Here is a 15000-nt window from a genome sequence, read left to right as displayed (position 1 = left end):
TAATAATAATAATAATAATAATAATAATAATACCAGTATCCTATTACCTTCTACACAGTCAATATTGCCCAGGTACATTTGTCCTAATTTATTCCAAATGTGGTTTTTCCTGTACGAAAATAAAACAAGACAAACGTATCATCAGTCTCTATAAATCCTCAACACAGCCAAAGCACTGAATACCAACAAGAGGCAAACACAGGACTCAGAATAAAAATACAACTACCGTATAAAGTTCTATTACTGAAACTTCAAGGCACAAGACTATGTTAAATAGACCATGAATGTTCTACCGATGAAGACTCGAAGCTGAATGTGTTGGTTTTTATTTGACCTTCGTCCTCCTTTCTTCCTATGAGCTCGAGTGCTATAATTGAATTTTGTATTTCAGGCATTCCTTATAATTCAGCTTTAACCTTGTTGTTTTTTTTGTTATTTTTTTGTTTTGTTTTTCCAAATATATAACATCGTACACGATCTAAAGACACGAGAAACGGAAAAGGAAAAAATAAAATAAAAATAAAAAAATCAAAGCAAATAAGATCTACTAAATATAACTATTGCTCTTAAGGTAAAATAGTCTATGCCTAACATTGGCTTCTTTTAAAAAATAGAAGGAAAAAAAAACGAAACCCACAAATAATAATTTAGTCGGAGAAAAGGTCTGCCACGGCATCGGGGGACGTGTGTTAAGGAGGAACAGCTTTAGGAGCCCATGCGGAAACCGTCGTCTCGGATCTGAGTAATCAACTGGAATAGAGAAAAGAAAAGAAAACGTAAAAACTATTCTTGTCCAACTTAACTGAAGGTTTTTTTTTTGTTGTTGTTTGTTTGGTTTTTATTTCTTTTTTTTGTTTGTTTGTTTTGTTTTTTTGTTAAACTGAAGTGCACAAACATACAAGTGACCTTGTAGTTTCGCTGTGTACAGCCATGTTCAGGTCATTCGGGTCAGAATCCTCCGCTTAAAACACTTTTTGGCCGGCTCTCGGAGAGGAGTGTTCCAGAAGGGAAAAAAAAAAAGAAAGAAAAACAAACAAACAAACAAACAAAAACAAAAAACATTGTTACGAAGAATAGTAAAAGGGCAAGCAATGTACTAAGTTCTAATGGCAATCATGCATATTGATACATGTTCACGTACATAGCATGTAGATTTTGGCTACAGGGACACGAGGACATTCCATAGCATATTCGTCTGCCAGAGGCACAAAACAGATATAATAAAGGTCATTTCTTTATGGTTTCTTATAGGACTCCTGTTGTTGTTTTTTTTTTTTTTTTTTTTTTGACAGTGGGCATTGAGTGCTACAGACAGTAGAAATCAGCGTGTATGTGAAAGATTCTTCTCTACACACAACACATGACCAGATAACGGAAAATAAGTGGTACAGGAAAGATGAACGGAGATATTGCAAAGGAAAGAAGAAAAAAAAAAACCTCTTGTTTTGCTCAGATGGGATAAGTGTCTCTCTTTTTCTTTTCAAATCAAAGGCCACCTTGGTCAGATCCCCGAAACGAAGGCACGGTCCGTTCCGGTGCAGGCCGCTGCTGTTGATATTTACATGTTAATTCAAAACGATCCCGTACTTTCGCTCGCTCAACACCGTAGTCCTCAAGCCTCCCCTCTCTGATAAGTCAGACCAGGGACGATGACCATAACATCTACCGCATGTAGGTCAGGAGCGTCATGGTCCACTGGTTAAGGTCCTCTGTTCCAGCAGGTCACCCCCCCCCCCCCCACGTGATCTGCTGGAACGGAGAGAGCTAGTGGGATCTGAAGATGCTCGAGACATCAGTGATCGGACCTCAAGCATGTAACCGTGAACGAACGACACCTGTGAATGCCTTCGAAGCTTGCTTTCTTTTTTTTTTGAGATTTATTTCATAGCCCTTTTTCCCTAGAGCGTGAATGCTCCAGTTTCTCCGTGTCCCCTTCCCCACTGGCGAGGGTCGAGGTTGAGAGGAGGCTAAAGGACGAGGAATGTCGAGTACTGCGCCTGACGTCCGTACGCTGACCTTCGATGAAAGGAACAAAACAAACGTAGACACTAGTGGAAACTTTATTATTATTAATATTATTAATATTATTTTTAAATAATTTACTTAAACCGATCTACACAGGCAGCTAGAGAAAGGGAAGTTCTTTCAACTACAATCTTTAAAATTCCAGCTCAGGAAACACTCATTATCCCAAAGCACAATGAGTAGCTCTCATGTTTTTAAAGACTACAATGTCTAAAAGGAAAAAAGAAAAAGAAACGAGCAGTGTGTTCTGCTCTATCTGATTTGACCTTCGCGGTCAGGGAAAGTATCGGTTAAGGGCGTAGAAACCGAAGCGTGCTTTTCCCTGAAACGTACAACGACTATCCGTCCTCCTCAGCCAGAAAGCTTCCTGTAGAAGGGGGAAAAAAAGGTTAGGGAAGTCTATAAAGATATTACCAATTAAAACATTTCCACTGCCATAAAAGCTCTGCTTCATACGGTACGAGAGGAGTTAACGGCTCCTCATAATGGCCTCCACTTGTACATCATTGGCCATTATTATGCGTTTAAATGAAACAGATGAGATTAGCCTGCGGTCAGGCGTCGCTTTCCCTATACGCCTTACGTCTTCGTGTCAGTACCACGTGGCCTTACAGGACAGGGGAGGGAAAGAAAAAAGAATGAAAAAAAACGCTCAAAGGAATGAAATGAGGAAGGATACACGTCACCTCCGTTCTGAGTCTGCAAAGTGCGCTAAAGTCTAAAGGAAGATGAAAAAAAAAACGGACATGAAACAGAAATGTGTGACTTCATGTGACTTAAAAAAAGACTAGGGGAGGCCCGGCTATCTGGACTATCTTCCACGTACGATACAGCAACGTTCTCGATGGATGCTGATCTGAAATAAAGGTTAAAAATATCTGCGATTCCTTTGCGATCTCTATAATGCAGGGATTTTTTCAAACGATGTGAATATTTCATTCATTTCCTATGCTCATTTATTTTCTTAAAAGCCTTTTTAATGGCTCTCTTAAAAAAAAAAAAGAAAAAGATGGTGACCCTGTACAATCCAGACATTTCATCACTGTGATGATTAAATATTAAAATGTAAACAAAAACAAAACAAAACAAAAAAAAATGTAAAACTGCCGTTGCTTTCCCTCCACCGAACTCCACTAAACGTCCGTCTCTCTTTCAGCATCAGGATCCGGATGGAGTCGGGGTGAAAGACGTCCTGCGTGAACCGTCGCAGCTGTCTTACGAGAGGAAGTCTGGTAAATATAGCACGCATACATCGCCTCTTCTGTTCGTCGTCCAACTTCCCTATTTGTGCTCCGTCACCATGACGAGGAGGACAAGAAAAAAAAAAAAAAATGGCCAAATACTTTTCGGCTCTGATGTGTTGAGGAAACACGAGGCCGCTGTTTCCGATTTCACTTTATGTTTATATATATTAAAAAAAAAAAAGCGCTAATGAGGGAAAAAAGGAAGAGGTAGAGGAAGAAAACATGTTAGAAAGCACTGCTTTGGAATTTCATTTCTATTTTTTATTTTTTTCCCCCTTCCACGCGCTTATTTTAAATGTGCTTTCGGCATTCATTCACGGATCCATTTGTGCTTAGCCCCCCCCCCCCCCCACTCGATCCCCGGATCCCCGTCCATAAAAAGAAGTAGTAGTAGAACAGAGAAAACCTTTCCTACTGTATTACTATATTAGTCTGCTGCTAGCCTTCACCGCCGAAACAGATGGCGAGGTTAATCACATTACTCAGCGCTCAAACATTCCTCTCTCTCTCTCTCTCTATCTGTCTCGCTGCTTAAAATGCGAGAACGACAGAAAGACGTTCGTGTTCCCAACTAAATCGGCCATCGCGAAACATGATTGATGTCCGAAAAAAATAAAAAGGACATTTAAAAACCACCCCGCCCCCATAGACCGTCTCTCAGGGTTTGATTAGCCTTTCTTGTTTTAAAATGATTGACTAGGTACAAGTGCTGCAGTTTTGTTTCTGTTTTGTTTTTTTCCATGAAGTGTGTGGCCTTTCTTTTAGAAAGAACCGACGCTCTCCATGCAGATAACCAGAACGCCTCTCTTCTAACAGTCACGTCTACGATATGAAGGAAAAGGAGGATCGCGATGTCAGATCAACCCCTTGATTCTAACACGTCTGGGAGGCGTCTTGCGGTTGGCAGGGAGAGGATTAGTCGTAAATCAGCTTCCCGGTGAAGTATTACTTGTGCGTCCGTCACCGTCTCGGTGTCTTGCTGTATTCCTAGAAGCTCTAATGAAGCAATAACATGTGGTTCCTATGATTTTTTTCTATATTGATAGAAGGATAAAATGAAACTGGGCAAAGGAAAAGAAATCGGAGAATTCGTTCAGAAAGCATTACGCCAGCGACTGCATCATCGCGCTGCATCCAACTCACGACACTCGACACAACAGCTGCCTTTTGTAAGTACATTTACAGATTTTTTTCATTATTATTGTTTTAAAAAAAACAGAAAAACAAACAAATGAAAAAAAAGAAACCAAACAAAACAAAAAAACAACTCCTCCCCCTGTGAGTGCCTCTATTCCTGCGTGAGAACACAGCCGTCGCTGCTGATTGGTCAGTTAGTCTGAATGTCAGTCACATCCTTCAGCTCACGCGTTCGCTCACAGGCGTCCTGGACTCGACTGTTTCTTCTCGACTCGGCCTGGGAACGGCAGAAGGAGGAACAATGTCTCTCAGTTCCTTTCCATCCCCCGTCACAGTGCCATGCTGCTGCTGCTGCTGTTGGGTTCGCAACTCCGTTGCTGCCATCTTGCCTGAAGTGTCTCTAACCGTGTGGCTGTCGGTTCGGGCCTCCTCCCTGCAGGCTAGCGGCTCCTGTCTCGACCTGGAAGTGCTCAAGTCCTGGGGCTCGTTCTCCACCGGGGGTCCTCCGTGCATGGAGTGGCCGAGTGAAAGCTGGTGAGCCTGCGGGGTGAAGATGGACGGCTCCATCAGGGGCAGGTGGTGTTGGTGATGGTGGTGATGATGGTGATGGTGGAGGTGTTTCAGTTGTTGCTCACGCTGATCTCTCTTTTTGTGGACCTTCGGTCCACTGCTGCTGCCATTTCCTGAATCCATTGCTTCCTTATGCTTACGGCTCGAGTGCTTGTGAAGCTTCTGTCCCGTTTCTGACTCTGCTCCAGAAGAGGGCGCCGACTGACTCGCAGGTCGTTTTGCTACGCTGCTCGGTGCCTCGGGTGTGGTCGTTGTGGACCCTTCTGCCTCCTCCATAGTCTCCCGTGTCTTGCGCTTTTTGATGGGAAGCGCCTTCTCTTGCACAGGCTTGGCTGCTAGTTCCTTTTGCGCTTTCTTCTTGGCCTCCGATGTCGCGATGGCTGCAGCAGCGTAAGCTGCACTTGAGCCTGTCCCTCCTGCTGCAGACTGAGAAGCAGCTGCTGGCTTCCTGCCGCGTTTCTTTGGCGCGCTCGGCTGCTCTTTCTCTGCTTTCCTCTTGCGTCCTGGGCGCTGTTTGACGACAGGGACTTGCCCTGAGGGTGATCCCGCCTCTGCTTTTGGAGCCACGAAGGGCATCTTGACGAGGAGTTTGCCCGGACTCTTTTCTACCACACGTTTCACCGCTACGCCCTCTGTGGCCTGCCGTACTTTGCCGCTGCCCTTCGGCCGGCCCCTCCCTCGACCGGTCGGTTTGGCCACTTTGGGCTTCTTCGGCGGTCTTTTCTCCCTGCGCGATGGGCTCCCACGGCCCGTGACCGTAAAGTCAAAGTCATTTGGGTCTGTGGTGGTGTCACCCACCTTTTGGAAGTACGCCATGAGCTCCACTTTGGAACGGAAGGCTTTCCCTTCTGGGCTGGAAAAACAAAGAGAAAAGGGTTGCTACATATTTAAGACAGATGACAAAGACATAAAGTTGAAAAGAAAAAAAAAAATGCTGAGCTAATGATCCTTGCTCCTTGCTTGAAAACTCAAGCACTTTCTTTATAGACATGGTGTGGGAACTGGAAAGCACTGGTCCATGCTGACTCCCACAAACTCCCACAGGATGTATATTATTCAGCTGCCCATCATGTCAAACTGGCCAGTCGAACAATTCACACCACTTCACATTCACACCACTGAATTATTCAACTCAGTGTAGTGCATCCTGTAACTCAATCGGATCACTGCTCTAGATTAAAACCTGCATCTCTCGGGTGATGGAGCAGCACAGGACTCCTCTTGTAAATAAATAAATGAACATAAAATAAAATAAAAACACACAAAAGCCAGGTAAATGATTTAAACGTGAATTAAGCGCCGTGATGTAACGCTCTGTGCACTATAGTGCATGAAGTCACCCAGATTATTTGTCTCTCCAACAGCACTCCAGAGCCCAGGCAAGCCTCGTCTGACCCACATCACACCATCACACTTCCACTCGTCTATCTCACCTCCTCTGGCTCGACATTTTTTTAGTGGAAGAAAAAAAAGAAAGAAAACAAAAAGAAAGAAAAATCTTTGCCAAGGTAGCTAAAAGCATCCTGGAATTTGTATGCAGGTCTGACCTTTTCAAAACCACATCAACATCATTTTTCTACCACATTAATAAAAACCTAGCATTTTATCTCGGTTTATGATAACCACAATTTTCTGTAACGTATCATACCAAAATATTCTGTTATGTGAACCTGTTATGATTAAGCAACAGTTTAACCAACAGCAAGACACGATCTTGAATTGCAGTATATCCTGTAACAAATTCCTGGGGTGGGGTGGGGTGGGGGGGACTGTGAGCTACTCACTTGATCAGGTAGACGTCGAATTTGCCAGCCGATCGTCCCGACTTGCGCTGTTTGAGTTTGCGCGTCCAGCCCTGAGGCAGCGAGGGGTCGTCGTACAAGGGCCCACGGTCCCGGATGATGGATCGCCGCTGCTTGGACGAGGAAGAAGCTTCGGGACCGCCAAGGGCCGCTGCAGACTCGGGGGCCGAGGGCTCGGATTGGCCCGCCTCCGCCCGTTGTCCGTCGTCCCCCTCCGCGACGGCAGGCTCGTCTCTCTCCACATCCTGTTCCTGCTCTTTTTTGCTTTTCCTCTGTTTTTGAGTTGCTTCTTTAGAACCCTCCTGGTCCTCCCCCTTTCCGTCACCTCTGCACAACACAACAGGAATGACACCGAGTCAGATCAAACACACAATCGACTCAGACATTAAAAATGCCGTACACCGTATTTTCCTCCTGTGTATCTACTCCACACACGACCTCTGATATGGTATAAACGTGTGATTGTTATCACGTCATCAGCTCCACCTGCACTGTAAGCACGAAAAAAAGCTGGCAAGACACCAGAGCCTGAAGCCAAAAAAGAAATCAGAGTCAGGGTGCGAAAATCTGTGACTGAAAAGAAAGAAAGAAAGAAAGAAAGAAAGAAAGAAAGAAAGAAAGAAAAGTGCCATAAAAGCAGTAAACATCAGTAAAAGTTTATTGCTGTGGAAATGTAACACATTGATATATTTTCCATGATTAAAACCAGAAACAGTGACACTGCATTAAGTCGAGCTCAGACGAAGAAGTAGAGGGAAATCACCAGCCACTTCGTTCCACCTCTCTCGATCGGAGTGTGAAGATTCCCCAGCTGTTGTGCGAGGGCGAGATAACTGCACCTTCTGATGAGTGAAAGTGCTGCTGGAATCTCCCTCGAGGCCTCTGCTGGCCCTTTTGTGGGCACTGTAGTTTGGAGGCCTAGATAGGCCATAGCTTTTTTTTTTTTTTTTGCAGAGGAGAAAAAGCCATGATGATACAAAACAAAACCTACAAATGATTTGCATCAGACGCTGGTGTTTACGACAAAACAAAAACAGCAGGATTTGATCAATTATATGGATTGAAACTTGTTATGTGTTCCCTGTAGTTGTTAAAAATCCGAATCAGCAATTTGCACAGGAGATCATTTTAAAACCTCCTCAGCCAAAGTGAAAGTGTGAAAGGCTTGAAGAATTTTGCTGGTCAGGAGGCGTTGATTAATTTTCTAGAACAAGCGCTAGCACTTTCTTACAGTCAAAGGTGAATCTGTTCCTGACAAGGGGGAAAAAAACCACACTGTGGTTAGTAGTTTCTCTAAAACACAACAAGCTGCATTTTTGAAATTGGTGCTTATGAGAGAGACAGAGAGAGGGAGGGAGAGAGAGAGAGATAGAGAGACAGAGAAAATGGGTGGAGCGGGGACAGTTGTGGGAACGTCTGTATGTAGCTGCTATCTTGTAAATGAGAACAGGAAATAACTTGTTTCTCTGAAGTTCCACAACCTTGAACGTAACTGTGAGGAGATAAAAAAGGTGTGATTTTTCCTTATTTCCTTAATAAGTTAGTAAATCTACGTGGTTATAACAGGAAAGTAATGGAAACATATTCAGCTTCGGGGCGGCAACGGTAACTCCGGCCCACATCATGGCATCCTGCTGTCTATCAATTTTCCGAAAAGACCGGTTTAATTTCGTGTATAATAGTTTAATGTTTATTGATTTAGAGATGACCATGAACTGTTACAAACAATGTCCTGTTCGGTGAAGTAGTTACAATAAGTTTCCTTTCCTGAAGGAGAAATCACTCCATCTCTACTGTACTGATGATATTTTACAGTGTGAATGATGATCATGAATACTGGCGTGTGCAGTTGGATGTGTAAAAAATAAAAAAATAAAAAAAATAAAAATGCTCGAGGAATAAACCTTGAGCTTCTTTGGCTTACAGCTAAACGTCTGAGCCGTGCTGCCAGACAGAGAGCGCCAGGGCAAACTGAATATTAATCATTTAATAACTTACACGGCAACCGTGATGGTGAGCGGGATCTGACCTCAGAGGGAGGCTCAGATCTTCTTCCTACTTGGCACCCTGACTGAAGCTGACTCTCCTCAAAAAGAAAAGCCCACTCAGGCCTAAGCCTTGCCAATCTGCAGCCTTCTCGAGCAGAAGAGATTTATTCTGTAAAGAATCTAATCAACACGAGCGATGAGAAGTTGAGCAAACATCTGATCTTAACACCAGGTTCACTTCCTGATCATGTTCCTCATATCTTCGTAATACATCGTCGCAAAACCGGGTAAAAGCTTCAGGGTGAGCTGTTACAGAAAAAAAAAGATTAACCCGGGAGGTGACGAAACACGGTTACTGTGACTGTGCGAGTGTTTTATTCCTCTTATACCACAGCATTAATTCTTCAGTAACTGCAGAATGACAAATCAGACTTTTTAATCTGTTTGTGGTTATATTTAATTTTAGTCATTCCCTCACAAGCCTCTCTCTCTCTCTCTGTCTCTAAATTAATAATCAGCTTGTCATTCTACTGAGAAGCTGGAAAGCACAAACACCATGTGCAAAAATGTTCTAATTTTTTAATTTAAAAATGTAAAAAATTTAACATTTTTTTAAAATATTTTATTTAAAATTTTCAATAAAGTATTTTTTTATTAAATATTTATCCCTGAAAAAAAATCACGTAAAAAACCCCAATTAAATTAAATAAATTTATTTATTTTTAAAAAGCAAAATCTCAGAAAAGCGTACTGTCATATCGCCTAGCTTCAGTCTCCACCATACATATCCATGTGAATTAGCCATTACCATAGAAACAATAAGATTGACGTTAAACAGTAAGGTATGTTGGAAAGCTTGGCGATCTGACGATATCGAAGGAGTGTAGCGATACATCACGATACAAAGGATGTACATTGTGGGAATTGTAATTCTATTAATTATACATTCGATGCAGTTGCACTGTTTGAACACCAGGGGGCTCATTCTGTGCAACCCACAGTGTTGAAATATACAGAAGGCACGCTGGTCCTGGTCACGTGATCACATTCTTTCACGGAGAGAAATGTCCGATATCTCTAGATCACGATGACCAGCATACGTTACGCAGAATACGCTAACACAACCTCTTCATAACGTTTAAATCCGACTCTGCGGTAGCTTTCAATCACCACACCGGTGGCTGCAGAAAATCTGGTATTTTAGCCGACTTGAGCGCTCCGTTTCTGATACCAAGTTTCTTTCCGTCGATCCTTTTTTCCCCACAGGGTCAGACTCATTGTTCCACAGGGTCACTCATTGAACAGGATCAAGTCGATGACGTGATTTGAAACCATTTGTGACTGGAACGTGCCACGATATTGTGTCGAGTTGTGTTACGATATGCTTTATTGGGAGTTTTGTTCTGTATCACAGACTAACCGAGGTCCCAGGCGACTGATTTAACATACATCAGCAGATGTAAGTATCATGAAAGTACAATATATTGTTTCCCCTTCCAAATCATTGAATTCAGGTGTTGTTTTTCAGGGGCTGGACTTGCTTCAGCATACCAAGACATTTTGGACAATTTCATACCCCAAACTTTGTAAGAAGTTCCAACATGACTGCACAACAGTGCACAAAGCAAGGTCCATAAAGACATGGATGAGTGAGTTTGGTGTGGAGGAACTTCACAGAGTCCTGACCTCAACCTGATAGAACACCTTTGGGATGAATTAGAGCGGAGACTGTGAGCCGGGCCTTCTCGTCCAACATCAGTGCCTGACCTCACAAATGTGCTTTTAGAGGAACGGTCAACAATTCCCATAAACACACTCCTAAACCTTGTGGAAAGAAGAGTTGAAGCTGTTACAGCTGCAAAGGGCCGGTGAACTCTATTAAATTCATGTACATGTAAAAGCAGACGTCCCAAAACTTTTGGCAACATAGTGTATATTTCCAAGTGTTAAAGTATTTAGGAAGCTGTTGGGGTTTTTTTGCTTTCACACCAGTATAAATAAAAATAAATAAAAAATAATTACTGACACACTTTTTATCTTAAAGCCAGTCCCTTTTTCTTTAAAGTTGGATAAAATAAAACCACAACTACAAAAGTGAAGTACTAAAATAGCATGGATACAAGAACGTTCATCTGTGAGCAAAAGTGAAAGTGCAGTAAACTGGGAAAACACCTGAAATGAGCCGCACGGCATGAAACTGCCGACCGTTTCCCCATCACACACACATTTAGAACATGAAACCTTTCGCCGTCACAGTTTACATTAATAAATTTGCCCGATTCCCAAAAACGTTAAAAAAAAGACGAAGATGAAGCAACCGTCCCGTTTGTCTCATTAGCAACACAAACATCACGCTTCACTACGCCGTATTTTTTTTTTTTTTTACCCCCTCTGCTTTCAGTATGCCATCGCCGTCTGCTTTGTGATAAACGCATTCGAAAGAATGCTCAAAGCAGGAAAACGTCCTTGTGGTCACTGAGCTTGTATGAAAAAGTGTCACGCAGGCACTCTCTCGACACCACAAAGAACCCGAGCGGCGTTCCGGTGTAATGCTTTACACAAATGATCCACGCTTGGTGTGCGTAAACATTTGAATGGATAAATAAATAAATACTACATGCTATGGTAGAGACGCGAGTACTATGCAAATCGAAGGGACGGCTGAAAAAGTACTCGCTGGACCATTGAGTGAGCTTCTCACGTCTTACAAATCACAATAAAAAAATTTTTTTTGGGGGGGGGGGGGGGGGGGCAAGTAGAAATCACAAAAATAAACAGGGATAAATAAACGATTCTGTGATTACATAAATAATTTGGGCGACACCGGACAGTAAATAATCAATTTATCGAACGAGAGACGAAAAAAGCCTGTATGGCAGTAAGGTTCTTGTGGTTTTGCTAACGTTCTGAAACTGGGTGACTGATGCCACATTTGACAAGAGGTAACAACTTGTAATTCCCGGAAGTGCAATTCCTACTCGGGAACTCGGAATGGTCTCCTCCGCTCCTCAGAGTTCGATGTGACGTCGAATCAAAATGGCTGCTCACCTCACCAACAGTAAACACAGTGACACGTTTATTTTTAAAGGAGTTATTCTGTGTGTAATCCAGAGAAATATTCGGACGCTACGTGATGGAAGCATGCAGCTTAACCAAAGACGAACATTTTGGTGTCCGTGTGTCATCACACACACACTCACACACACTCACTCACACACACACACACACACACACACACACACACTTTGTAGCTGGGAGTCGTAAATGGCGTAATTCTGAGCTCCAGCTTTCTGTTTCAGAGGATACAGGAATAAACCCGAGCGTGATCGCTGTGTTCGCTTCATGCGCAAAACAATGCGCCGAGAAGGAAAAACAAACACACATGATTCAAACAGACTAAACACTGCACCCGAAAACATCATCACACTCTGTAAACAAGCGTCAACGTTTAGGACATTAATTTTTTATAAGGTGTGAAGCGATCTGATCCTGAGGCACAGAAACACCACGTCCAAACTGAATCCGAACTCCACAGCTATTCAGGAGAATAGAAGTTGACCATTTTTCTATAACAGCCGCTTAGCTGTCAGGCTTCCTTTAACACGCTCGGTCCATGTTATCGTTTCTATAGTAACCTTCGGTCCAATATTAAGGTCATTTTTCTCTAACAGAACACCAGAAAGTGTTTTATTTCTTTCTTACATGCGGTGGCCATATTGTTCCGAGGAGCTGGAGCGATCTGAGATCAGATTTGCGTTTCCTCTGCGTCCGATCTGAGCCTGTAACGCTCTTAGTAACTCAGAAACTGTTCCAAACCGGTTTATTCCTCACTCTGGCCTATACGTGGTATCTTTCCAACACTCCGGAAATCTGTATTTTCCTCGTCTGATCCACCGAAGTGTAAAAGCGTGCAAATGTTCCTAATAAGTTAAAAACAAAAAGCTGATTAAGAGTCGTCCAGGATACATCAGAGCTCTGATACTGATATCGTACTGAGAGCACAGGATCTGTCTCTCCTTTTATCAACGCTTATACAATCGAGTGAAGGAGCTGTGAAAGAAAAGTTTGTCCGGCGTGCAGGAAGTTTGTAAAGAGCAGAGAGAGAGAGAGAGAGAGAGAGAGACAGAAAGAAAGACAGAAAGAAAACATAGAGAAACAGAGAGAGAGAGAGAGAGAGAGAGAACGAAACATAGAGAAACAGTGAGAGAGAGAGAAATTGAGAGAGAGAGAGAGAGAGAGAGATAAACAGAGAGAGAGAGAGAGAGAGAGAGAGAGATAAACAGAGAGAGAGAGAGAGAGAGAGAGAGAAAGAGAAATAGAGAGAATGAGAAAGAAAGAAAGAAAGAAAGAAAGAAAGAAAGAAAGAAAGAAAGAAAGAAAGAAAGCATAGAGAAACAAAGTGACAGAGAGAGAGAGAGAGAGAGAGAGAGAGAGAGAGAGAGAGAGAGAGCAACATCTTTTAACTCTGTTGGTGGTGGTGATGTGGTTCAGTAACTGACCAAAAAACCTGTACAAAAATGTCATGTCTAGATTTTCTGCCTCGCTGTAAAATGTATAAAGTGACTGTAGCCGGCCATCACGCTCAGGAAGGGAAGGAACTCAGCAGCACTGTGTGTGTGTGTGTGCGCACGTGTGTGTGTGTGTGTGAGGGAGTGTGAGTGAGTGCATCACACGGGTCACATCAGGTCAGCCTGACTGCACTCTAACTCTTCCCATTTCAACCATCTCTGAAAGAAAATCTCCTGCACGCGTTCACATACATGCGTTAGGGGAGGTTTTGGAAATCCCAAATGTATTGCACTTACAAACAGGATGATTTCATTTCATGTAGTTTGGGTAAATCCCCAGCAATGTCTCAGACACACACCACACACACACACCCACACACACACACAGCACACACACACCCCACACACACACACACACAGCTGAAATGTTAGCGACAACGAACAGGAAGCCAGGTCAAGTCTGAATCTAAGAAATCGGTCTAACGTGTCAAGTCTGTTTAAACATGGTAGTGCCTCGTGCTGTCTCACACACACACACACACTCTCTCTCTCTCACACACACACGCGGTTCGACTTTGATTCGATTTCACTTGTTGACGCATTTACTTCAGAAACATGAAGTCAGGCTGACGGTGAAACGCAGACTGGACGGAGCTGCACCTCGGCCCACGCTCTGAAGATACGCCACACCCAAGTCTCGACAAACTCACAAGTAGCTTCACGACCTAGCTAGAGCAACAATTTTCCAGCTGTAGAGGATTTCTTACTGTGCATCTTCTTCTCACTACATCTGCCTGATTTAAAAGTTTGAGACAAAATCGATCCTGTCGTCGTTAGACGCCTGATGAACTTTAAAATATTACGCTTCTCGATAATAATGACGGAGAATCTCACATGGCATATAAACACATTTACATTTTATAAATACAGAGTCCAGTTCTCGATCAGTCTGAGAACGGCCGAGTTTGATTAAACACTCTTCTGATAAAAAGGCAAGAGTGAGCAAGAAGACGAACAGCTCAACAAAAAAATGTAAACAATATGATACGATATGGTCGATACGCTGTGATAGTTGATATTTCTCCGCATCCAACAATACGTGCATTCTAATACCCGTCATAATATTATTATATTATTACATGATGTGTAGAATATTTACGCTTAATCAAAAATTAATAATAATTTTTTAAAAAGTAACTTCTTTGTTGTCCTAAATCAAGTGAGGCTACAAGGGTTTAAAAATAAATAAAAATAAGGTTTATTAGGAAAGATTAGTCTTTTCTTCTAAAGATTAGATGGGTTCAGTGTTTGAATGATGTTTTTTCCCCGCCCACGTTCATGAATCTCCGCCCCAAAATTAAATAACTGACAGGAGGAGTATCCAAACACAATCAATCTTCCTGGAGCAGAAGTCAGGCTTTCACGGCGACTTTATAAACTTTTGCTAACACCACGACTTTTTTAATTCTTTAATCATGTTCTACATATCTTCCAGATTATTGGTTTATTCATGTAAAGAGTAAGAAAGTTTAAGAATGCCGTTTTGTTTTGTTTTAAACGAGGCAGAAGAAGCTGGAAGGTTTTTAAAAGTCTTTAAGGTTGGGTGTTCAGAAGCATTTCGACATCCAATTAAGTTATAATGCTAAAATCACTTATACACACACACACACACACACACACCAAATCTCATCCAGGCAAACCGTCCACACTGCATCCATCCACGCTA

At 42.5% G+C, this 15000-nt stretch overlaps 1 protein-coding gene and 1 long non-coding RNA gene across 5 annotated transcripts in view; one reads left to right on the top strand and one right to left on the bottom strand.

The window, feature by feature from the left end:
- The window catches only part of LOC131352679 (uncharacterized), a 9643-nt gene extending 5205 nt beyond the window's left edge, over positions 1-4438 (top strand). The window contains exons 2-4 of the long non-coding RNA XR_009204545.1: positions 3182-3257; positions 4035-4206; positions 4316-4438. This is a non-coding gene — a long non-coding RNA (uncharacterized LOC131352679). The remainder of the gene's footprint in view (positions 1-3181; positions 3258-4034; positions 4207-4315) is intronic.
- The window catches only part of mecp2 (methyl CpG binding protein 2), a 17660-nt gene that overhangs the window by 207 nt on the left and 2453 nt on the right, over positions 1-15000 (bottom strand). The window contains exons 2-5 of one of the 4 annotated variants that reach the window (XR_009204544.1): positions 6761-7105; positions 907-5829; positions 638-750; positions 1-109 (exon numbers count right to left, since the gene is read on the bottom strand). The exon at positions 1-109 is cut by the window's left edge and continues 207 nt beyond it. Coding sequence is in view for 1 of the 4 variants with exons in the window: in XM_058388968.1 (XP_058244951.1) it covers positions 4626-5829; positions 6761-7105 (1549 nt within the window). In the remaining 3 variants the exon portion in view is untranslated. Of the gene's footprint in view, positions 5830-6760; positions 7106-15000 lie in introns of all 4 variants that reach the window. The other 3 variants (XR_009204542.1, XR_009204543.1, XM_058388968.1) reach the window with 3 other exon arrangements.

This window comes from Hemibagrus wyckioides, linkage group LG05 (genome assembly GCF_019097595.1).
Source record: "Hemibagrus wyckioides isolate EC202008001 linkage group LG05, SWU_Hwy_1.0, whole genome shotgun sequence".
Lineage (NCBI taxonomy): Eukaryota > Metazoa > Chordata > Actinopteri > Siluriformes > Bagridae > Hemibagrus > Hemibagrus wyckioides.
Note: the sequence above shows the minus strand (reverse complement) of the source record. Positions and strands in the feature narration are given on the sequence as shown.